We start from the raw sequence: 26,194 nt of genomic DNA on the forward strand, positions 1-26,194 counted from the left end.
CACTACGATAAGATGTCAACCGGGTTCAATCCCTCACAGGTTTAATCCTCTTAGTGATTTTTTTCTTTAATTTTTTTTTATTATATTTTTTTTGTATTTTTTTTAGTTACTAGATTATTTTAGATAGTAGATTTTTTTTTAATTTAATCATTTTTTTTAATTTTTTTTTGGTTCATTTTTTTATTATTTTTTTTCAATTTTTTTTTAATTTTTTTTTAAATATATTTTACAAATACCTATAACTAATTACAATAATATTTTACTATCCGACAAAAAAGATACCAAACAGTCAAAAAATTTTTTTTTTTATTCAGTGAGGGCGAGGATAGATCCATTAAAAATATTATGTTGTTTACGAATATATTGTTTACGAAAGCACAGAGAACATTGCACATAATTAAATCAAGAAATTAGTATAGAATATGTAAGATTAATTGAAATTCAAGAAGCTGTTTAAATACGATTAAGTTATAAAAAATAACAGGAATTCCAAGTGTAAGAAGAGTAAAATTTGTTAGGTATGTACAGCTGGTTCCAAAAAAAAACTGATACGATTCTTAAAGCATATTTTGTAGAAAATTGAGCAGTGTATTTTGAAGGATAAATACTTACTATTTACATACTGTCACTGCCAAATCTTAAAATTTGTCAGATAACTTATTCTGTTCAACCTCAAAAAATGGCTCCACATGCTGGCAAAGAACTAAAATCAAGAATTGTAACGAAATTAGAAGATGGTTGGTCACTATCTGCCATAGCGAACCATTTTAACGTAAGCAGAACAACCGTTTTTAATATTAATAAAAGATGAAGAGAACAAGAAACTCTCGAAAGAAAGCAAGGTTTGGGAAGAGCCCTCTGAGGAAGACAATTTCATAGTTCCTTTCACGCAGATGGACCGAAGACTACAAGCTGCTATCGCTGCTGATGGAAATATTACGAAGAATTTTTTTACTAAGCAACAACATTTTTGTTTAATTTATTAATATTTTGTATTTTGACAACGGCGTCCGAATTGGAAATCGAAACGTCAATAAAATTATTTTATCAAGTTAAATTGTGGCTTATTTCCAATCAGAATAGTTAATTACAAAAATGCCACAAAGAAATAGCTTCAGAACAATAAATAACAAATAAAAACTTCTGATAATAGAAGATAAAATGAGAATGGGAGGCCGCTTTTCTATAAAATCACCGGGTCGCTTGAAAAGTTCCAGCACGCCACTGATTGGTCATCACATTTCATATTTCACGATAACCTAATAATTTTGATAGGAATTGGAAATTGCTTTAGGCCCGGTACTTTGCTTTATGTCTCCGTTAACAGCCGGTTAGTTAACCGGGGTTTAATCGGGAACTCTTTAGGGTCTCTTGCGTTGTAATAAATGCAATTATAATTATTATTATACCTATTTATAATTATAATAATACTTGTAATTGCATTAATGAGTGAGCCTGCACACACGGAACCATTAGTTTCGTATCTGCAGGCTCACTCATTACTATAGAGAGCGATATGATATAATATACATATATTACAGTATACGCTGTGAGCTTGTACATAGAGGGAATATTTAAAAGTTCGTGAGCTCCAGTAGTGATGAGTCAGTGAGCTTTTTCTGGAAATTTGACAAAAACGTCAAAGTGATTAATTTTGAAATTTAAAACGTTGAAATTAAAACATTAATAGGAAAAATATTAGTTGGTCAAAGCTGTGGTATATACAGGGTGAGTTTTTAGTGCGGGATCGGTCGATAATTCCATTACGGTATAAAATATCGAAAAAAGTTATTTAGAAAAAATGTAGGCAATGATATTCTCCACGCTTGTAAAATATGTCCATTTCTACAGGGTGATCAATAACAGCGTGGTATATCAAACATATAATTTTTTAAATGGGACACCCTATATATTTTTTCATATTTATATTCCCCTCATAATTCTTGTTCATATAATATAGGGTTTTGCATTACTATACCATTTTTATTTCGAGATCCCTATGAGATTAACACCCTTTATATAAAGAAGTAATTCATAGACAATAATTTGTTTTATGTAGTAAGATAAACAATATACTGTAGTTTTTAAATTAAGTCCAATTGAAATCATTGACGAATGTTTGTATACAGGGTGAACTACAAAACCAAATATTATACTCTTTCATTTTTATATAGCATTCCCTATATCTAAACTTATTACTTTCGGAGATATTTTAAGTTTTCTTCAACTTTCGGGAATACATTCAATTTTTCTAGTAGAAATAAGTTGGTATTGAATGATAATTAAACAAAATTATTTTTATTTAATAAATAACTAACACAAAATATAAACCATAGCAATATGCAATGAATGTATCAATAAATGTGATATTAAGGAATTATATTTCCCTAATATACAAGAATCATAAAATTCCTACAAAAAATATAGGTATCTTGTGTATAATAAAATTACAAGATTATTTTTATTTAATAAACAACTCACACAAAATATAAATCAAAACAATATACAACTAATTTAATAGTTTTTAGATTATTATATCAGCAGCATTCTAAGCCAAGAAGTTTTTAGTAACACATTCCTAATTGCAGATTGTGACCCGCAGTTATTAATTATATAATGTTCATATTAAATTTCATTAATATGCATCAAGAAATCCCTACTTTGTTAACACTCAAACTAGGTGATCTATAAATGTTTAAGGTGATATTGTTAGAGATTATGTGATTGGTCCACATTTTTTGACGGTTGAGGTTTTTATACGACGGTGCTCCAGTTCTTCCAAAATTGATTTTTTTTAAGTGGGGCTATATAAAAAACCTTGTATACCAGAAGCATCCAACAACGCTTGATGATATGAGAAATAGAATAAAAGAAGCTTTTAATAATATTGACTTACAAAAATGTTAGAAATGTGGCTCGGTCATTTGAATATCGGTTACAAAATTGCATAGACGTTGAAAGTGGTCATTTTCAACATTTACTTTATACTTAGGTATATCCTTAACATCACATTAATTGGTACATTCATTAAATTTTGTTATGGTTTATTATTTTTTGTTAGTGATTTATTGAATGAAAATATTTGTTATATTATTACATAATACGTATTTGTTAAGTTATTTATATTTATAAGAATTGAATGTATTCACGGCAAATGAAGAAAACTAAAAATATCTCAGAAACTAATAAATTTAGGTATAGGAGATGCTATATAAAAATGAAAGATTATCATAAATACAATATTTCAAAAAAAAATATAGGGTGATCTATTAAAAAAAAATTGAGAAAATCGTAATTTTGTTTTGTATTTTAAAAGTGCTTATAAAAATGAATGTTCTACTAAAAAATTCTTGGCCTAGAATGCTGTTGATATACCAATCTAAAAACTGTTACATCAGTTGTATATTGTTTTGATTTATGTTTCATGTAAGTTATTTATTGAATAAAAATAATCTTGTTATGTTATTATATACGATACAAAGTTTTTTTTGTAGGAATTTTACGATTCTTGTATATTAGGGAAATATGATAATTTCTTAATATCACATTTATTGGTATATTCACTGCACATTGCTATGGTTTATATTTTGTGTTAGTTATTTATCTAATAAAAATAATTTTGTTTAATTATCACTCAATACTAACTTATTTCTACTAGAAAAATTGAATGTGTTCCCGAAATTTGAAGAAAACTAAAAATGTCTCGGAAAGTAATCAGTTTAGATATAGGGAATGCCATATAAAAATGAAAGAGTATATTAAATACAATAATGTTGAAAAATAAAATATAGGGTGATCTATTTAAAAAAATAGAGAAAATTGTAACTTGATTTTGTACTTCACCCTGTATACAAATATTCGTCAATGATGTGAATTGGACTTAATTTAAAAACTACAGTATAATGTTTATCTTATTACATAAAACAAATTATTGTCTACGAATTACTTCTTTATATACAGGGTGTTAATCTCATAGTGATTTCGAAATAAAAATGGTCATAACTTGTTAAATACTCTGTATAGTGATGCAAAACCATATATTATATGAACAAGAATTATGAGGGGAATATAAATATGAAAAAATATATAGGGTGTCCCATTTAAAAAATTATATGTTTGATATACCACGCAGTTACTGATCACCCTGTAGAAATGGACATATTTTCCAAGCGTGGAGAATATCATTGCCTACATTTTTTTTTTAATAACTTTTCTCGATATTTTATACCATAATGGAGTTATCGACCGATCCCACACTAAAAACTCACCCTGTATATTTTTACCTTAAACATACTTATGTTTTAAATACTGAATTTAAGTTTTTTTAATATTTCGTAATATGTTCAATTATAAATTAATCTATTAATCTAAGCTCCATCTACACAATAATTGTGAAGGTATCCGAAGTAAGATCTATCATCTGTAATTGAAAATGGTAATTTTCTACTCTTTGCTGATGCCTTAAAATTATTTCACATTGTAGAGAACTTGTTGGATAGTAAAATTCTACAAAATGACTTGGATAAGGTATATGAATGGTCTATTTCCAACAATTTATTATTAAATATCGACAAATGTCATATGATTAGTTTCTCAAAAACCAACATTACAGATCGGTATGAATATAATATTGGTATAAATGTGTTGTCTAGAGTTGATGAGTTTTGATAAACAATTAAATTTTAAATCTCACCTGTGTGTTCTATCATCTAATACTAACAGATCTCTAGGTTTTGTAAAAAGGAATACAAAAGTTTTTTCTGTATCCGTTCTTCGAGTTTTATATTGTTCAATAGTTCGATCATCTCTAGAATATGCTTCCATTATTTGGTCTCCTTATTATGAGGTTGCCAAAGTCTGAATTGAGAATATTTAAGTACGTTTTGCTCGATACGCTCAATTTAAATTGCAGATTCTCAATAATTTTAACAACAATGATGTTCTTCAACATTTGAATTTGTCACTTCTTGTAAATAGACGAATAAAACTAGAAATGCTTTTTATCTATAAACTAATTAACGGCTTTGTTAACTGTCCTGAATTACTATCGGAAATCCGAATTAATACAACCAGTTACATCTTACGAAATCCTTCTTTATTATATATTGAGAAATTATGGTAGAAATGATCCGATGACTAGAGCTCTCAGGCACTTTAACACATATACTGTTGATCCATTTTTTAGTTCAATTTATTCTTTTAGGCAATTGTTAAATTGTGTTGATCATGTTTAGTTTGTTTATGGTGTTACATCATATTTTTAACACTGTTTATATTGTATATGTTAGAATTTAACTACAGTGGAACCTCGGCTGCAGCCCGATTAATCCGTTATCGAAAATCCGGGTTAGCCGGAGAATATGATAAAAATTAATAAAATACGGTAAACTTACAGATAAACTCCGTTATAATTGAAATAACATGAAATATATATGCACAGTACACATATTGATACATTTTTGGCAAAGTAACTTAAGTGACATTTTTGGCGAAAATCATGTTTTTCCATTAAACACAATTATTGTTTAGAAGGTACTGCCAAAGTGTAGTACGCCTAGAATTACTTTAAACATAATATTTGTATAGGCTTACTACACTTTGGCAGTACTTTCTGAACAATAATAGCGTTAGTTTAATGGAAAAACTTGATTTTCAAAAATGTCACTTACATTACTTTGACAAAAATATAAATTACGTATTGTTAATTTCTTCACTGGTAAACCACGTTTGCGTTCCGCACAAAACCACACATACAAAGCGTCATCGAGAGTCTCATTTTTAGCTTTATTAGCTTTGCACCAGCACCGATTGTCCAAACTGTCTTTTGTTATCATTTTGAAACAAAATTCTTCGATTTTAGTTCTATTTTTCTTCCAATCCGATACTGTAGATATACCGACACCATATGATGCTGCAATTGTTTTTAAAGATTCGCCTTTATCAATCCTACCTAATGCTCCTAGTTTCTTTTCCATTGTCACTACAACATTTTTACGTTTTGTTGCCATTACATAGACAAAAAACACAGAATCACAAACTTATCTGAAGCACAATTACGTAACGGAAGCGAACAATACGACTGTGTACTACATACAATGTGGTCACAATCGCATGTTATTTAAGAACAGACTAAGACCTTTGCTTAAAAAAGAATTTTTTAAATATGTAGTCTTTTAGTATTTTTTAAACAATGTTTGAAATAGGTGTACAAAAAAGGAATAACAGGTGTCTGTTGTTTCCGATAATCGGCTCTGCTGCCGTGTGCCATGAGTCATTTTTACTATCGTTTAATTCAAATTACACAAATACCCATTATCTCTCAAATATTATATTACATACATTTTAATTGGTGAAATGTTTGTCTGATAAAAATCGGTCCGGGTTAGCCGGACTTCCGGGTTATCGGGGGCCGACTTATCGGGGTTTCACTGTATGTCAACTATTTTATAATTATTCATTGTATTACTTTTTTGAACAATGGTGAAACCGTTAATAAATAAATAAATAAATAAGAAAGTAATATTTCATCAATAGAACGTCAAAATGATTAGCAAAATCTTAAAAAAATCGATAACAATTTAATTACTTTTTAGCGTGTAAATATTACGCGATAAAAATTAAATAATGAATTTAAAAATTTCCGGCGAAAGTTGCATTAGTAATCTGCTAGTTAGCGACACCAGCGAAGCTCAGAGCATATAGTTCCCCGTGCATGATACGCTTAAGGAGGTAACCTATAACCTAGGCTATAATATTATACAAAAAATCACTTAGATGGGACAACAGGTTTAGGAAATTCGAGACTTTAAAAATGCTCCATTTTTAAGGTGGTGCGTTAATTTCTTGGAGAAGTGTAATTGTAATTTAATGTAAATAATGTAATATCCAATAATTGTAATTTAATATAAGATGTAATATAAGTTCCTTAAAAATATATTTTTTATTTCCGACAATACATTCTCCACAGGTCTTAAATATCATCGCTAGACGTCCACCGAATGTCTTCTCAGGACGTTAGATCGGACGTTCGGCAGCACGACAGGACCAAACTGGGACGTCCTATGAAAGACGTCCACCGAACATCTCCTCGGATGTTAGATGGACGTCCATTGGACGTTTGGCAACGTCGCATTTGAACCAAACTAGACGTCCTGTTAAGGTCCAATTTACGTCCCCTAGGACGTCCAATTAAGGTCCAATTTACGTCCGATTAAGGTCCAATTTACGTCCGATTAAGGTCCAATTTACGTCCGATTAAGGTACAATTTACGTCCGATGAAGGTCCAATTTACGTCCGATTAAGGTCCAATTTACGTCCGATTAAGGTCAAATTTACGTCCGATTAAGGTCCAATTTACGTCCCCTAGGACGAACAATTAAGGTCCAATTTTCGTCCGATTAAGGTTCAATTTAAGTCCGATTAAGGTCCAATTTACGTCCGATTAAGGTCCAATTTACGTCCCCTCGGACCTTAGATGGACGTCCAATGGACGTTCGGTAGCGCGACATTTGGACCAAAATAGGACATATAAAGGACGTTCCTCGGACGAAAACGGACGTCCAAGGGACGTCCTTAAAGTCCGTGAAGGACGTACTATGGACGTCCTTGTGCTATTAGGGCAGGTATGGGACCAAAAGGTCGGACTACCGAGCATGTAGGAGTATCAAGTGTGTACTGTACTTTTGTGGTACTTTCCACATTTGTATGATTTTTATGGTACACAATGTAGAGTTTTTATTTATGTATTTATTTTTAGGAACAAACACCAGATATTTTATATATGTAGAAAAAGGAAAAACTGCTGGAACTTTAATTTAAAGGCTTTTGACTAGTGAAGATTTGGATAAACAACGGGAGTTACTTTGGGCTATAGCTACGTGCAAATTTATTTTCTTGTGGCTTCCTATGTTTATTCTTATAAACTATACACTTTGATATGTTTTTAGTCGCATAAAGATTTTATATAATAGTTTATTATTTTATGAATATTGTTATATTTGTGTTGAATAAACATTATTTTTATTATTATTACCTTAATTTTCATTAAATAAATTAACTGTAATCAATAAATCGTTTTTAATATTAATAAATAAATTATCAATAATGATTCCCAAATATTTTATTTGTTTGACAACTTCTATGGTTGATTGTGAGATTAATATTGATGATATTAATATTTCGTGGTAATAATCAATGCTTTGGTTTAAGAAATAGACAACTTAGAATAGAAATATGCTTTATTGTCATGGAAAATTGTACAATTCTATAGACAATGCTTACAGAGTCATAAAAAAAATACAAAACAATAACAAACACAAAAATCAATAACAAGTTTAACTTGAATTTTTGCTCTACACTACAAGGATATTAGTGAGTGAAAAACACTTTCAAACCCAGTGATAACAAAAACTTTCTATAGAAGGCCACAATTTTTAAATCAATCGTATTTTCTTTTAATTGTAAACGGCGATCATATTCTACTGCTTATTATTTTTTTCTGTTATAACACCCTGTATAGCATATATTCAAGTATTGTTATACTTTGTATTAGAGGAATTTTTTTTAAACTGTGTAATTGTTTGACTGCTCTTGACCAACTTCATGTTTGCAAAATAAATTGGGTACGACTATATATGTTCGTTTTATTGTAATCCTTAAGCCTTAAGATATTGCTTAGTTTGAAAAACACTATTTTTTATTACTAGGCAAATACAATTTAGGTATGTAAATTTTATATCAACTTTTACTTTTAGAAATTGATTTGGTAACAACACATCACTGCCTATTGATTTCAAAGGCGGGGATTTAGAAGCAGACACTAAATAAACAGCAAATATGTGTCTGAAGTAATATATTAAAGCTCGCTGAGTTAGGCTATCTTTAGCTTATTCTTTCCATTTCACTCCTGTAATAAATGTTGTTGCTAGTAAGTTAGTACTTGGTTCTGAATTTACCTGGTATTTACATTTGACCCAGTATCTTACCAAATCTTTCCCCACTCGGGCCGACAATTTAAAGCGACCCTCTGTTATGGCCCAACAGAACAGGCCATGTCTAAAGTTACCCCTACGAAGCAATCTTAATTGCCGCTACGAAGCGATCTGTTTGTTTTTTCTTCGTTGGTAACTTTCATAAAATTTCTTACAGTTCTTGTACATATATGTATAGCTTAAACGCTTGAATAAACTTATTTTAGCTTGAGCTTTATCATGTATATTCTTCTTCTTATGCAATCCACTAATGGATGTTCGCGATCACGTTTGACCATTTTTCTCTATCCCTTGCAGTATGTATTAGGTGTCCTATGTTTTTTAGTCCTGTCCATTGTTTGACATTACGGAGCCATGACATTTTCTTCCTGCCCACTCCCCTTCTTCCTTCGATCTTTCCTTCAATTAAGGTTTGCAGAAACTGGTATCTTTCATTTCTAATTAGGTGCCCCAGGTATGCCGTTTTTCTCTGTTTAAGTGTGCACATCAGTTGTCGTTCTGTACCAATTCTTCTCAGGTACAGAACGACAACTGATGTGCACAATTAAAGAGAGAAAAACGGCATACCTGGGGCACCTAATTAGAAATGAAAGATACCAGTTTCTGCAAACCTTAATTGAAGGAAAGATCGAAGGAAGAAGGGGAGTGGGCATCATGTATATTAGTAAGACATAAATTAAACTTGAAAATATAATCTGTATGACGCACGCCATTGACTGACTATCTTTAATGATTAAATCAATATATTACTAAACTAATCATTATGATTGTGTGCTGGCACAATGCATCGTCTTTTTTTTAATTTACCGCGCATTGACTGTTACCCGTACAATTGGCAACGTTGGATCAAGTGTGCGAATTAGCTTCTCGTCTACCTGTGACATCTTGTCATACATTTCACAAGGATCTACAGACCGAGCGAGTCTCGTAAATTGCACGGCTTCGAGCCACGCTTCACGCAACCGTATTTGCGTACTTGTGTTTTGAGTTGTGTGGTCGTGCTCTGGTCGAGTGGAGTTATAATTTACAAATTAAATATAATCGTTTCTACTGATTCATAATATGTATACTATAATATAATATATTAAAGTTTTTAAATATTGCTAATATTATTATAGTATATTAAGTATGAAGAACGGTAAGGGTTTTATACCGATCGAAGACAATTGTTTGGAGGAGGAGCGGAGCGACGACTCCAATTATTGTCTGAGATCGGTTACCCTTAACGTTCGACATGCTTATAACGTTTTTTGCACGATTGATACCATTATAAATTATAAAATTAAACATTTTCGTCATATTGACTAGTTTCATTCATTTTATCCAGATAGATACTTGGGTTGTTAGGTAGTAACTAGGGTGCATAACAACAATGGAGAATTGAGTTTTTATTTAGTTGTCAATAATTTTAAGTACAATTTTGATTATTATAAATTAAAATATGAGCGAAAGTGAATTTGAAGAAATTGAGCGGGCTTGGGAAGAAGGGTGTTCCGCAATTATTCCCGAAAAATCCAAATACCGTTATCAAAATACCTACCAAAGTTTTAAAAAATGGTGCGAAGGCAAGAATTTAAGAATCGAAGAAAATACTCTATTGGCATATTTCGTTCAAAGACATATGCAGTTGAAAGCTCCTGGAAGCCTCTGGGCAGAATATTCAATGATTAAATCCACCGTTTTTCTTTATGATGGCATTGATATTTCCAAGTTTTCAACTTTGATCGCGTATTTGAAGAGAAAAAATGTTGGATACTACTAATGTATGCGATTCTGCAGGAGTTTTTGTTAGAAGTGAAACCACAGCCCAAACAAGTGGGATTTCATTAAATAATTTAACAAATTGTACCATAAGTTTCAATATTAATAAATAATTCGTTAGTTTTCTTTATTCTTTCAAAAAATAAATTAAAATTAAGAGATTTTTAACTCGACAGTAAGTGAATTACTTACCGTCGAGTTGGAGTACTTACCGTCGAGTTGGATTACTTACCGTCGAGTTGCTAGTAAATGTCACCTACTGACGTAAAATCTGTCACGGTAATCAGTCAAAAATGATCAATCGTGCAAAAAAGTTTTTAACATTGTATTTTAATATACTTTGTTTTATTAATAATAATATTACCTAAGTATTGCACCTTGTTCAAAAAAAGTTCAAGATAAATACCGCGGTTTTTTCATATGAAAATGCAAAGCAAAATATACAATTTGCAGAGTATGTAAATGCTTGTTTTTTGATAAAATAATACAATATGTATGTAGGTAGGTAGAGTAGCAAAGCGTTGAGTAGTTATAGCAAAAGTAGCTACGCCATCTGAGACACGATAAGGATGAAATTAGTTTTATATTTTCTTTTCTCATGGAGCATGCATGATGGAGAGTTTTTTAAAATACGTAACAAAGCATGTTGTTTTGTTATCTATGTTGCAAATATGTTGTTTTTTTTTCAAATTACAAAATATGTTGTTGTCAATACAAGTACCTAATTGTTGTTATTATTTACTGAGCATTTAGAATTTTGACTAACGCTCGATTTCATAATAAAGTGTGTTACCTTAAAAAATGCAATTGTTACAGTTAAAGAAAACTTTAAATTTAACTTTATTAATATAAAATCGAGCGTAAGAAATTTTATAAACTTTGGAAAATAGCATTTCAAAAAAAGTACTGTAAGTATGCTGTATTTTTTATTTTTTCTCAAAAAATAAAACAAAACTTATTTTAAAACATATTATATTATATACTGACACAAAAAAAAAATATTTTTGAATTAAAACTTTTGCAGCTAGCATATTGGCTTCTGAGGACGGCTTTTGCAATTTTGAACTTTTCTTTCCCTTTTTAATTTTTTTCGGGGTCTAGCTACAATGATATTATGCAAAAAATTATGTTGTATCGCAGATTTAAAATGCGTTTATCTCGAACACAGTAGTTGAGTTTATATAGTGAGATGAATGTAGTATACCATTTTTTAAGTGAAAATATTGAGAGAACAAAAATTTTTATTGAAAAATATACAGTGATGAGCGAACCGGCAAAATAACGCAAAAGGTGGAAAAGATATTAAGTTGTGAGATAAAAAAGAGATGAACCTAGTAGAGGTATTAAATTTAGCGATAGTAACTCAAAAACTGACATTATATTGATTGTTTCCCATCTTTAGACGTATCGAACGAGTTTGAGAAATGCCACTGTCACAGTGACAGTTTTAGTTGACATACTCCTCTGATACGTCTAAAGGTGGAAAACATCAATATAATGTCAATTTATATGTTACTATAGCTAAAGGTAACACCTCCACTAGTTTTATGTATAGGAGTTAGGGGATAAAAAAAAGAATGTGTGTGTGTACTTTGTACGCACGTAAGAAGTTATACTTCTATTATAATATAATTTCAACGAAATAAATATACCTACTTAACAGTTACAATACAAAAAATTAACTATAATTACCAAAAATGAACCAAAACTTAACAATGCGAAATATTAAAAAAAAAGAAAAAAATATGAATCGTCCGGGATTTGAACCCGCAATATCCCGATTTTTTGATCTCTGGTCCAATGCTCTACCAACAAGGCCATCAAGCCGCATGCAACTCACCTTTCAGATATACATAATTATACATCACGGTGACAAGTGAAATATAAAAATAGATGTTTTATTATTTTACGCCCAAGGAAGACAAATCCAAAGACACAAAATTATAATAAAAACCTTTTAAGCCACCTTTTTCAAATTGCGCAAGTTGTATTATTAATATTAATGTTAATAAATGAAATATAAATATTTTGACGTTTCACAATTTGACAATTCACTTTTAACTGCAGTGCCTTAAAAATTTTAAAGCACTAGTGCCTTAAAGTAGCATTTAACGCTCCTATGGAGTCCTAAAAATTGCATTTTTAACACGTTTGTAGAAAAATATATTTAAAAACACTAATATATTCTTTCCACACCTTTTCTGGACTGATACATACATAAATTAAAACATTTTGAAGTATAACTTCAAAAATATAATATGAAAACTATTTAAAAAGGCAGTATAACTATTAACTAACCTTTGTTGTTTCTCTTCCCACAAATTTTAAAACACAACAACCATACATAACCAAACCGTCAACCGTCCAAACCACAGCTGCGCTACAGCTGCCATATTGGATAATTTTTGACATGTCATTTGAACATCCAATCAGAACAAAGTTATAATGCGCATGCGCCGGGATCGCAGGTTTTAACATATAAAAATTCACCCTCATACCGCGCGTAAAACTTCAAAAATTGAACGTATTAAATGAGCGAAGAAAGACGTATGTGGCGCCCTCTGGGTAATAAGTACATCAGTTTTGGTGGCGAATTTAGATTTCTCATCCCAAAAAACCCTCGCTTACCAAATTTCAATATTCAATATTCAAGATAATAAATAAAATAAAAGTTTAATTTTGACAAACTGTATTTCGGTTATTATCAACTTTAGTTCTAAGGTAAGTTAGCTTAAATCGACCTATTTTAAGCTCAGAAATCTACGGTTAAGCTATGGCCCATTCTTTACCAAACACCCTGTATAAAATATGATATTACCTGGATGTTTTCTTTTTACATGTGCCGTCAAGTTAGAAGATTTCGAAAAGTTTATGTTACACTTAGTACAACGATTCATTTTCTACTTACAACAAAAAGAACACTTTGAAAATAAAACAAAAGTTTAAATTATAAACACAACACTAAATAAATAATTTCTCACAACGGTCAAAAACCACACTTAAAAGTTTTAGAAATTCACACCACAGAATCAAGTTACTCAAATTTTCAAACACCTCACCTGACACAGTAGTGTCTCAAGTGCGATTGCGCGAAGCCCTGCCTAGCCGTTTCCACATGCTGTCAAAATTAAATCAATATGGCTACCGGGAGGCACACATAAATGTTATTCTCTCAGGTTCTTAATTTATTTTAGATCATTTTAGTTGTGTTTCTTTGTAATTTTGTGTTGTACAAAGATTAATTTAACATTTTCTCTGAAAGTATTAATTTAGAAAGAAAAATATGCCTCATTGGTGTTGTGTTTTGAAGTGTGAAATGCAAAGTAATCATGATAAAGTTAACTTTTACCACTTACCATCAGTGCTACATTCTAAGCACAAAACTGAACTAATAAATAAGTTATCATCTGAGAGACAACAACAATGGTTAAATGCAATAAAATGTAAAGGTTTTACTAGCGAAATGAAAATTCTCCTGTGTCCTGTCGATGGTTAAGAGCACAGATATAGTATGTCCACTTTTTGCTGATTTTAAGATAACATTATAAAAATATTCAGTAGGGTCATATGAATGTCCTGCATAATTATTGTAAGTCCAGAATGATTGTAAATGGGTTAAACGGCCTTGCCAAAATATAGTATTTCCCATTTGTACTAAAAACTGACTTGCACAGATATTTTATGTCCGTTTGGAAGTGCACAAACATAGTATGTTTTGGGACATACAATATTAGTGCTCACGCGATCAAACTTATCATGGCTGTAACCGGGCATGCAGTAACATGCGGTAACAACCCTTATGTTGTATGTCTATACACATTTTCAAAAGAAATATTTTTTAACCCAATAATACATAATATTTTAAAAAATATCTACATTAAGCTAATAATGATACCCGAACTTATTACCCAAACATTATGATATATCGGTATATCAGCAGTATCAAACAAAAAGTAACGCGAAAACTTCAAAACGTTCTACTCAACAATTAAGATATTTGGACATACTATATCTGCGCTCTTAACCATCGCTGTAATCATTTTATATCTGGTAAGTTACAACATTAACGATTTTTGAAGATGTTAACATTCTAATCTTATAGGAAAACCAGCCGACTTAACTGATAGTAACAATCCAGATTGGGTTCCTTCAATAAATATGGGGTGTAAACACAATGAAATGAGTTCCCCAAAATCTAAAATGGAGCAGTATCAAAGGAGAATTAAAAGAAAAGATATACAAGAAAAGTTGCTTTTTTTATTCCTATTGAAATGATTTATAAGGCACTGGACTCTCTTATATTCTACAAATACTAGGTAGGTCTATGATTTTACACATTTTTCATTAATGATAGGTTACTGTTACTTTAGTAGATTTAGAAACAGTGGATAGTTAGTGGTAGATATCAGTTATTTGGTATAGAAGCTAGTTTAGTAGAAGACAAGATTTTGCCAAATAGTCAAAACTGTCAAACAGATATTACAATGGAAAAATTAAAAAATACAGTTTATGTGATTAACATTAACACAGGATTTTAAATATCAGCTTAAGAAACTGTCTTTATCTTGTGAAAGTATAGAAAATGATGATGCCAAAACTAAAAATTATACTGGTTTAGCAAATTACAATGTTTTTAAAATAGCTTTAAAGTATATTACACCACTTATCAAATAGAGTCGATTCGCTGTTCTGAGACACAACTGTAATTTCTTTTTTGGGAAGTTCAGTTGCTAGGCGTGACTAGAAATTACTACACAACCGAACATACCTGCTCTTAGCCAATATTATTAATAGTAAACAGACATAAATATCATAAATCTTATGCCAATCATTAATTATTTATTTACACCATTATAATGTATTGAAACCAAATGCGAAAATTATTTATTTTACAAATTAAAAATATTTTGTAGAAATAAACTTCACAAAATTTGATGAGATTAGTACACACTCCCACTATTTCTAATAATTCTTCTTTTTTTTTAATGAAAGATTAGGTTGATTTGAGCAGTTAATAGTGTGAGGTAGGAAATTTTGTGTTGTATGTTTCCTATTCCGAATGTGTCAAAGTGAATCTCAGCAGAGCGAATTCAGTATACCATCAAAATACTGTTTTGTCACCAAGTGATCAAGTATTGCTTACTTTAGCTAAACTAAGCTTAAACCTATATCCCAAATCTCTATAAAGATTTATCTCTATAAAGATTTGGGATATAGGTTTGGTATTTCACCCTACTCGGTATCAACTTATTTCAAAAATACTTTGTATATAATGTGCCTTATGTTAAAAAAATTTGTGTTCTGGCCTGATAGAGACATTTTAAAGAAAACTATGCCAAATTCACTTAAAGAATCTGTTCATGGAAATACTACAGTTATAGTTGACTTTTTCGAAATAAGGACTCAAACACCTAGAAATTTAGTAACTGCAGCACAATCTTGGTCGAATTATAATCATATATTTGTATTTTTAGGTTTCCAAAAGCTCCTGAAAGGCGTGAAGTATGGATAAGATTTGTTAATAGAGGAGTATGGAAACCTAACAAAAACAGTGTATTAAGTATGTTCAAAACATTTTTTAGGAAAAGATATTGATAGAACTTCACTTCCATCTGTTCGTTTGAGAGACTGTGCTGTTCCAATAGCTTATGTCACACAGGTAATATGCTTAATCTAATTAATAATACAATCCGTACAATATAGATACCATTGCACGTCATTATCTACATCAGAGATCTAAGTTGATATTGTCGCCCAGTTACAAACAATTTTTGAATTCACTTTAAGTCAATTATATCACATAATTATTGGTAAGTGGATTATACAACAAAACAAATTAATATTCAATGTAAATAAATAAAAACATCAGATATAGAAAACAATAAATATAATAAAGCAAATCTTAAGTATCTATACCGCAACTGGCAACTAGGATTCTTTGATAACTCGATGGGGGTGTGGTATACTGAATTCGCTTTGCTGAAATTCACTTTGACACATTTGGAATAGGAAACATACAACACGAAAATTCCTACTTCACACTATTACCTGCTCAAATCAAGTTAATCTTTCATTAAAAAAAGAATTATTAGAAATAGTGGGAGTGTATAGGTACTAATCTCATAACATTTTGTGGAGTTCATTTCTACAAAATATTTTTGTTTTGTACAATAAATAATTTTCTCATTTGTTATCAATACATTATAATGGTGTAAATAAATAATTATTGATTGGCATACAGTTTATCTTATTTATCTTAAGAGCAAGTATGTTTGGTTGTGTAGTAATTTCCAGTCACGGCTAGCAACTGAACTTCTCAAAAAAGAAATTACTAACGCAACTAGACAGTTGTATCTTAGAAAAGCGAAACGACTTTATCGCATCATAAGTTAACCTAAAAATTTGTGGTTGGAAATTAGTCGTTTTTGCTGTTCTTTTTGGTTTGTTAGTTTTGCTCTGAATCTTTTTTGTTTAAACAATTATGTAAGGATTTATAAAATCTGTTTTCAATTTTCTTTATTCTTTGTTTTTTGTATCTGTGCTACGTAAACGACGAGATAATGAGAAATAATATGGGTGAATGAATAACAATCAAATTATTTATTGTTCTGAAGCTAGTTATTTGAGGCATTTTTGTAATTAACTATTCTAATTGGGAAATAAGCCACAATTTAATTTGAAAAAATAATTTTATTAACCTTTTGACTTCCACATCAGACGTCATTGTCAAAATACAAAATATTATTATTTATGCATATTATTACCTGTAAATATTTCTTCTGATTGTTAATTGTAAAGGATATAAAAATTACCATTTATTTTAATTTTTTTTTAGAATCAGCTGAGAGAAGTGGTCTACAAAAAACCAGGAAGGAAACGGAATATGTGGCTATGAAAGGCAAAAGAAAGGTTTACAAAGCAAATGTGACACATTTTTTTTTATATTTAGGAATATCAGTAAATTACATTAAAAAAATGTATGAAAAGATTTTGTTCAATAAAAATGTTTATATTTATCAAGGATGTATTATTTGGTATGGCCACATATCGTCAGTGATGTAACAATACATCCTATCTGTTTTTTCATGAGTTTTGTAAGAGAGACTAAAAACTTGTCTTAGGGTCACCTCCTGTTTTCATATGATATTTTTTGACTTGTTTTGTAGTAAATTAAACTATCTATGTACCACAAAACAAGTCAAAACTTATATATGAAAACCGGAGGTGACCTTAAAACATGTTTTTCCATCTCTCCTACAAAACTCATGAAAAAACAGATAGGAGGTATTGTCACATCAGCAAGGATATATTTCTGGTATATCCAGGGAATGTCTAAAAAAATATATTTTGAATGTCCAAAGAACATTCATGGAATGTTCCAATAAGACATTCAAGTAATGTTTAAAATGCTGACACAGGATTTTCCTGGGATGTCCAGGGAACGTTCTTGTGTTTTTGGGGATATTCCAGGAATTTTTTCAATGTCCTGTGTGTACCTTCTACGAACATACATGGAATGTTTTGGTGTTATTAGCGCCGGACTCCACTTGCGATTTGTAGTCAGGAAGATTGAACACATTGTTTCAAATACAAGTCAATCCATTTGTGACTAAATAGTCATGGATTGACTTCTATTTGAAAGAACGTGTTCAATCTTCACGACTACAAATCGCAAGTGGAGTCCAGCGCTTAGGGTTACTTCCTCTTCGGTATTATTATGTATTATACTACAGAAATCAGGAACTTTCCTTCTAAATATATGTATGCATCTTGGCCATCAAGCAAATTCTTCCAAACATTTTTTTAACGGGTTACATAGGTCTTGCGGGTAAAAAAAGTGACTTTTAAAAAAAATTATATATCAAAAACTAAAATTTATTTTTATTTATAATTGGAACATGTAAAAGTATAGTACTTAAGGTAGTCTCAAAAAAAGTTTCAGCTAAAAATATTCATTTTTGTAGAGTTTAATTTTTCGATCTGTAATTTTTTTGCGGTGGGCAGCATAACTAAGTCCAGTCTCATCTGAAATCAAAAAGTTTCTTGTAGTTTAAACCTCTGGCTAGTAAATGAACGAAGGAATTAAAAAAAATGAAATTTGAAGATTTTACATAAGTTTAAACATATTTTCGACCCCAATTTTTCCCTTTTTTTTTTCAAAAATGACCATTTTTAAAGTAGTTTTTTTATAAAACAAAAACGACCTCATCTAATAAAAAATCCTTCGTTCATTCACTAGCCAGAGGTATAAACTACAAGAACTTTTTGATTTCAGATGAGACTGGACTTGTTATGCTGCTCACCGCAAAAAAGGGCTGTTGTCGAAAAATTGCAGTCAACTCTACAAAAATGAATATTTTTGGCTGAAATTTTTTTGAGAGTACTATACTTTCACATGTTCCAATTATAAATAAAAATAATTTTTAGTTTGCAAGATATAACTTTTTTAAAAAGTCACTTTTTTACCTGCAAGACCTATGTAACCCCTTAATATTTGCCTTTCCATGCTGTAGCAAACTTAACAAATTGTTGATTTCAAATTGTAACAGTTAAGTTTTGCAAAGTATGCTGCCCTCTTGTATCTTCATCATACAATTACTTCATCTAAAAACTTTCTGCGATATATTCGTTTTGTTGCTAAAATTATTTCCTGATCCATGGGTTGAATAAGCGATGTTGTATTTTTTGGCAAAAAGATACAACTAAAGTTGCCATGTTTTGATCATACAATATTTTCAGAGGGATGAGCAGGAGCATTGTCTAAAATCAAAAAATATTTCATCTCTTCCGGTAGATTCCCAGTTTCTTCTCTTGAAATTTTTTCACTGCAGGTACAAATTCTTTAAAAAGGCAATTTTTGAAGATATCTGAGGTGAACCATGCATTATTAGAGTTAATAAAATTTAAATCTACATTACCAACCACTATGATGAAATTATTTATTTTTATAGCTCCACAATTATATACAAATCCTACCTCAAAATATTTGTAAGAATTTAAACTCTTGAATGCCTTCATTTGTTGACCTGTGTAAAAACTATTACTAAGCTCTAAATACAAAAAAAACTATGTCCATATAAGTAACTATGTCCATGTTGTTAGTTACCCTTGAAAATCTTTTTCTACTGTCGGTTAACTCATATCCCTTGAGGGAAAATGGATCTATATACCAACAGCTTTTGAAAATATTCACTTATGTTTATTTATTCACTGTAAAACTAAATACAGTCGTTAAAGTACTTCTACAGCTAGAAGCTACACGAAGTCAACAGCAAAATGTTCGGAAAATACAACTATAAAAAACTATTATACAACGATTAAACTATTATATAAAAACAATTATAAAAACCACTGTTTTATAACAACAATAATATAACTGTTTTATAAAAAAACTATTTAACGTAAAAAACTCAAGAAACTCAATGCTGTACAAATATAAATAATTTCAATGTTGCCTCCCAGCTTTCATATTAGTGTCATAAACGTCTTGAAGTCTTGAAACGGCCTATTAGTTGGTCGTTAACCCCTCACTTGAACACAAGTACCTTGTGCAATTTTCGAGCAAGGATGAAGTAACTCCACATGTGAACTTAAATCGACTTATTGTGGACTACTTTTTAATATATAATGTAACAATAATGTAATTTAGAGGTTTTTACATCTATTGAAGTGGCTAGTTACAATTACTTGTACACTGGACGTAAATAACCACATTTTCTATTTTTTCAACTGTTAAAATTTCACCCTTTTGCTTTTTAATTTAAGTGGTTTACTTATTTCCAGGTTTACACTGATGATGGTCAATTTGACCGAAAACGTTTTGTACATTTTCCACTCTCTCGTGGATAAATTTTAAGAATTTTAATAAATTCATATACCTATAGATATACAACAGAAGTGTTTACTTCATTCCACGTTGATATTATTTATATTATTTTAAAGTGCGAATGGACTAGTCTCTGACTGTCTCCGCGAACACACTTATTGTTGATATAACAAATTTTATCAAAAATGGTAAATAAATATTAAATAATAACGTAAAATATTTCATACGTGTGTCGTATGTTTAAAGTCAAATTGTGTTCGCCAAAAATGTCAGGCGATCACGATAGGTGTGGCGCCAGTCATGAACGGAGCGAAAAGAAGAGTATTGTGACGAAATAAAAAATAGGTCACATTAGATTACATTGTATTTCAATATTTTTAATTCAGTAATGAAAATTTTAATTCAGATTTTTCTCACCAATTTTGTTTTTATCAAGCATTTTCTTAATTTCGTTTTCTACAGAAGAAACAGAAAACTGCTCTTCGACTATATTTGCCTTGCTTTTTGAGTTCAATTGCACTAATTCCAGGTCACTATTATCAAGACAATCTAACTGTTTTTGTGTTTCCATTTTCCAACAGTTCGCTGGCACATTCAACATGTCTTGTAAAATAAAAGATGATGGAAGTATGTCATCTAAAAAATAATTAAACAATAATAATAACAATATCCTGTGGTATAATAATAATAATTGTACATATTTTATACTGTAAAGTTTTTTCTCAGTTCTTCTATCAGCCGCGACCCCCCCCCCTATGCAAATGAGGATGCTTACTTGGTATTCGTAGTGCCTTTGCCCAGAGGGTAGTAGGGATTTCTGCCGTGGAACAAAGAGTAATATCTGACAGTAGGTATAAAATGCACACCCATTAATATGGAGAATCATGGCTTATGTTTCCGGCAGAATTTCATCATGCTCCGGTGTAACCAGAACTATATTAGTTTCAGTACACATATACGATTCATGGTCCGTCGACAAAAGAAAAACATCGTTTGTGGTAAGCCTCTCAAAGAAGAAAAGACAAGCCACATAGCAATCTAAAACTACAGTCCGCTCCAAGTATAACCGACAAGGCCCAGACCAGACACTAATAGTGGAAGAGATGGAGCCGGATTTTGCTCGTGATCGGTAATATGTAATCAAATATTCTACATGGGAAATAAGCCGCAATTTAACTAAAAATGATTTTTTCTACGGCCGCGCTAAATCAACCACTTTCCCGCACGCATTTTGTTTCCGAAAGTTGTACTTTTCGCGTTCGGGTCAACGGCAGTCTCGTGCGGGAAAGTAACGCTTTCCGCACTAGTTAGGAAAATAACTATTTCTACGGCCTTGCTAAAATAGCCACTTTCCCGCACGCATTTCGTTTCCGAAAGTTGCACTTTCCTGCATGGCGTGCGGGAAAGTAATTTTTCCCGCACGGCGTGCGGGAAAGTGGAATACCTTCTAATATGGCATTATAATATACTTTAATACATTCAAGAAACTAATATTCAGATATTATTTACTCATTTATTTCAAATGTATCTTATTGTGTTCATGTTTTAATGAAATTAACGCAATAATTCGATGAAATAAAATTATTTTGACATAATATTTAAAAGTCAAATCAGTAGACATAACTCTATTTTTTGTGGCTTTTTTCCAAACGTATAGCCCTAGAAAAATATTGTTCCTAACTCATGCGGAAAGTGTCTTCCCCGCACTCGACTGCTTGCCCGAACTCCGCTATCGCGTCGTTCGGGTCAACGGCAGTCTGGTGCGGGAAAGTATCACTTTTAAGCACTAGTTAAGAAAATAACTATTTATTAACGATTGGACGTCCACATCGGATGTCGAAACGTTAATAAAATCATTTTCTAGTTAAATTGTTGCTTATTTCCCATTTACAATAGCTAATTACAAAAATTCCACAAGGATATAGCTTCAGAACAACATCGGTAATATGGACAAACTATACGGGAATATGTTGCATTAGTCGTCTACAGTCGGAAAAATGAAAGAATACCCATGAACGAACATATAAAACACGCTGTATTTTCCTGTCACCGTGCCACAAAGAAAATTGCCCAGCGCAAGTACATGTAATAATAATAATTATTACATGTACGTGCATGGTAAAGTGGGGAGACTTCTTAAGCGGAATTTCAAAAATACTGTAGTTTAAGTGCGGTACATTAAAAACTCATTAAGTGATATCAAACATCTGAACACAAACTTCTTTTTGTTAGCTACTCATTTAGGTCGGTAAGTGATAACAATAGTAATTTAAACAATAGGTATAATTTAATTTAATCCTAATATTAAAAATGGAAATACGAGTAGAACCATATACAGGGTGACCTCAGGAACAAAATCAGTAATAATGATAATGGAATACAACCAAACCAAATGGTTTACTATGATCAAAATGGACAAATGATAACAAACCAAGCCATGATGCCGCAACAGCAACAGGTTATGCCCACAAATATTTCACCAAACACAATGATAATGCCTGATCAACAACAAACAAATATCGTGCTACCAATGGATCAAACTACATCCCAAATCAATCCGTATCCTTCAATATCATCATCCGCAAGTGGATCCCAACAACAGTCTCATATAAACTACGAATGGCAAACAGTCAGCAGAAAAAGGTTATGCAGCTCTGAAGAAAACCCAAGAGTTAAAAGACAAACCTCTATTGAAGACTACTGGCTGAGCTCGAATAGAAAAGATGGAAATATATTTAATAATCTCGAAAACGAAGATGATGCCCCTCCCACAGAAGGTAATTTAGAAAAAACAAATGAGCCCAAGCCTCCTCCAATATTCATAGATAAGGTAGAAGATATCAATCCATTAACCGATCTATTAACAAAATTATGTCCCAATCAGTATACATTAAAAGCCTTGGGAGAAAAACAAATAAAACTACAACCTAATACAGGAGAAGTGTATAGTAAAATCACAAAAGCACTACAAGAGAAGAAAACAGAATTTCATACATACAAACCAAAACAGGACAAAAGTTTTAGAGTGGTATTAAAGAACCTCCACCATTCAACAAACATTGAGCATATTAAAAACAACGTAGAAGACCTCGGCCATGAAGTTGTCCAGATATGGAATGTGAAACAAAACAAGACAAAAAAACCACTACCAATGTTCTTCGTCGACTTAAAGGTCAAAGAAAATAACAAAGATATATACAACACCAAACTGTTCATGAATACAAGCGTAATATTCGAACCGCCAATCTCTAGAAGAACAATACCACAATGTATGCGATGTCAAAGGTACGGACATACAAAAAACTTCTGTCAAAGAGAATACAGATGCGTCAAATGTACAGAATTTCACCAAACATCTGAATGTCCTAGAAATATAAAAGACAACACAGTCAAATGCGTAAACTGCCTGGAAAACCATCCAGCAAACTATAGAGGATGCATAATATACAAAGAATTACAACAAAAGTTATACCCCAGACTGCGACAGAAAAACACAGCGACCACAACTAATAGTGCACGCACAGTAACCGCTGATAATACATATGCACAAGTTGTTACAATGCAAAACGTAACAAATAATCCTAACGGAGCAACCAATATCCAACAATCACAATCAAATGATCTCACGGAACTAAAAAATATGATGAGAGATCTAATAACCCAAATGGGAACGATCATGAATCTAATCACAACGCTTGTTTCAAAACTTTCTTAATGGATACTCAATTGTTAAAGATAGTACAGTGGAACGCCAATGGTCTGAGTCTACATGCTCATGAAATTAAAGCTTACATCATCGGCAATAACATTGATGTATTTCTAGTCTCAGAAACACATTTTACCAATAAAAACTATTTCAAAATACCTAAATATAACATCTACCACACAAACCATCCAGATAATAGAGCTCATGGAGGAACAGCAGTTATAATTCGTAGCAGTATACAACATTATGAATTAGAAAGTTATCAAAAAGAATACCTACAAGCAACCAGTGTAGCAATAGAAAGTAGCACTGGTACTCTGGTTCTATCAGCAGCATATTGCCCACCTAAACACAACAACAAAAAAGAACAATATACTAACTACATAGGAACACTCGGAAACAAATTTATAAGTGGAGGTGATTACAATGCCAAGAATACACATTGGGGATCTCGACTTACAAACACTAAGGGCAGAGAATTATTGACCACAATCACAGGTAACAATTTAAGCATCAAAGCAACAGGAGAGCCCACCTACTGGCCGTCCGATCCTGCGAAAATACCAGACGCTATCGACTTCTTCATCGTAAAAGGTATTAACCCAAACTACCTAACAATTGAAAGCAGCTATGATCTTTCATCAGATCATTCTCCTATAATATTGACGTTACATGCAAAAGTAATAAGAAAATACCAAGAACCTCAATTATGCAACCTAAAGACCAACTGGGAGCTATTCCGACAAAAACTTGATGAGAACATTGAACTAAACGTTCCACTCAAGACACCACAGAACATTGATGAAGCCGTCGCAAATCTAACAAAAGGAATTCAAACAGCAGCCTGGCACGCAACTCCCAATGTTGCCGATAATAAATCCAAAGGTGATAATCCAATTATTGTAAAAGAAAAAATCATAGAAAAACGAAGACTTCGTAAAAAGTGGCAAAACAATAGAACTGAAATCAATAAAAGGAATTATAACAGAGCAGCATCTGAATTAAAAAGACTACTACACACAATAAGGAATCAGAACGTACAAGAGTACCTCGAAAAACTAACACCTACGGAAGCAACAGATTATTCTCTATGGCGTGCTACACGAAAAATGAAAAGACCAATACAACAAATACCTCCGCTTAGAGACTCTGCGGGAACATGGGCCAGAAGTAATAATGAAAAAGCAAAGGCCTTTGCTGAACACCTAAGCAACGTCTTTAAACCTTACAACATGGACCAAAACGACGAAGATAATAATGAAATCTTAAATTTTCTTGATATACCTTTTCAAATGGATCTCCCAATAAAAAAATTTAAACCTAAAGAAATCCGAATGGTAATTATGGATGAAATTAATCCAAAAAAGGCTCCTGGATATGACCTCGTCACTGGAAAAATCCTGCAAAACGTAACTAAGAAAACAATCATGGCAATAACACATATATTTAATGCAATACTTACGTATGCACATTTTCCCAATCAGTGGAAAGTAGCAGAGATCATAATGTTACAAAAACCAGGAAAAGACCCCAAAGAACTGAACTCATATAGACCCATTAGTCTCTTACCAATATTATCGAAGCTATTTGAAAAAATGTTTCTACGTCGATTAGAACCAATAATAGAAGAAACAAGATTAATTCCAAAACACCAATGGTTTTCGTAGCAAACATGGAACAATAGAGCAAACACATCGTATAGTCAAACAAATCAGCAATGATCTAGAAAACAAGAGGTACTGTAGTGCAGCTTTTCTAGATATCAGCCAAGCATTCGACAAAGTGTGGCATACAGGACTCCTCCATAAGCTGAAGAAAAATCTTCCGTATCAATATTATTTAATTATAAAATCGTATCTGACAGATCGCTTTTCATTAGTAAAACAACAAGATGCTCGCTCAGAACTATT

General features: G+C 31.4%; 1 protein-coding gene and 1 long non-coding RNA gene across 2 annotated transcripts in view; one reads left to right on the forward strand and one right to left on the reverse strand.

Moving 5' to 3' along the window:
* The window catches only part of LOC126880280 (uncharacterized), a 42,567-nt gene extending 34,653 nt beyond the window's left edge, over window positions 1-7,914 (forward strand). The window contains exon 3 of the long non-coding RNA XR_007696535.1: window positions 7,758-7,914. This is a non-coding gene — a long non-coding RNA (uncharacterized LOC126880280). The remainder of the gene's footprint in view (window positions 1-7,757) is intronic.
* Window positions 1-26,194, reverse strand: part of LOC114345109 (uncharacterized) — a 495,244-nt gene that overhangs the window by 377,482 nt on the left and 91,568 nt on the right. Inside the window, exon 4 of the mRNA XM_050644883.1 lies at window positions 20,996-21,214. Coding sequence (XP_050500840.1) covers window positions 20,996-21,214 — 219 coding nt within the window. The remainder of the gene's footprint in view (window positions 1-20,995; window positions 21,215-26,194) is intronic.

The sequence above is a fragment of the Diabrotica virgifera genome, chromosome 2 (assembly GCF_917563875.1).
Source record: "Diabrotica virgifera virgifera chromosome 2, PGI_DIABVI_V3a".
Taxonomy (NCBI): Eukaryota; Metazoa; Arthropoda; class Insecta; order Coleoptera; family Chrysomelidae; genus Diabrotica; species Diabrotica virgifera.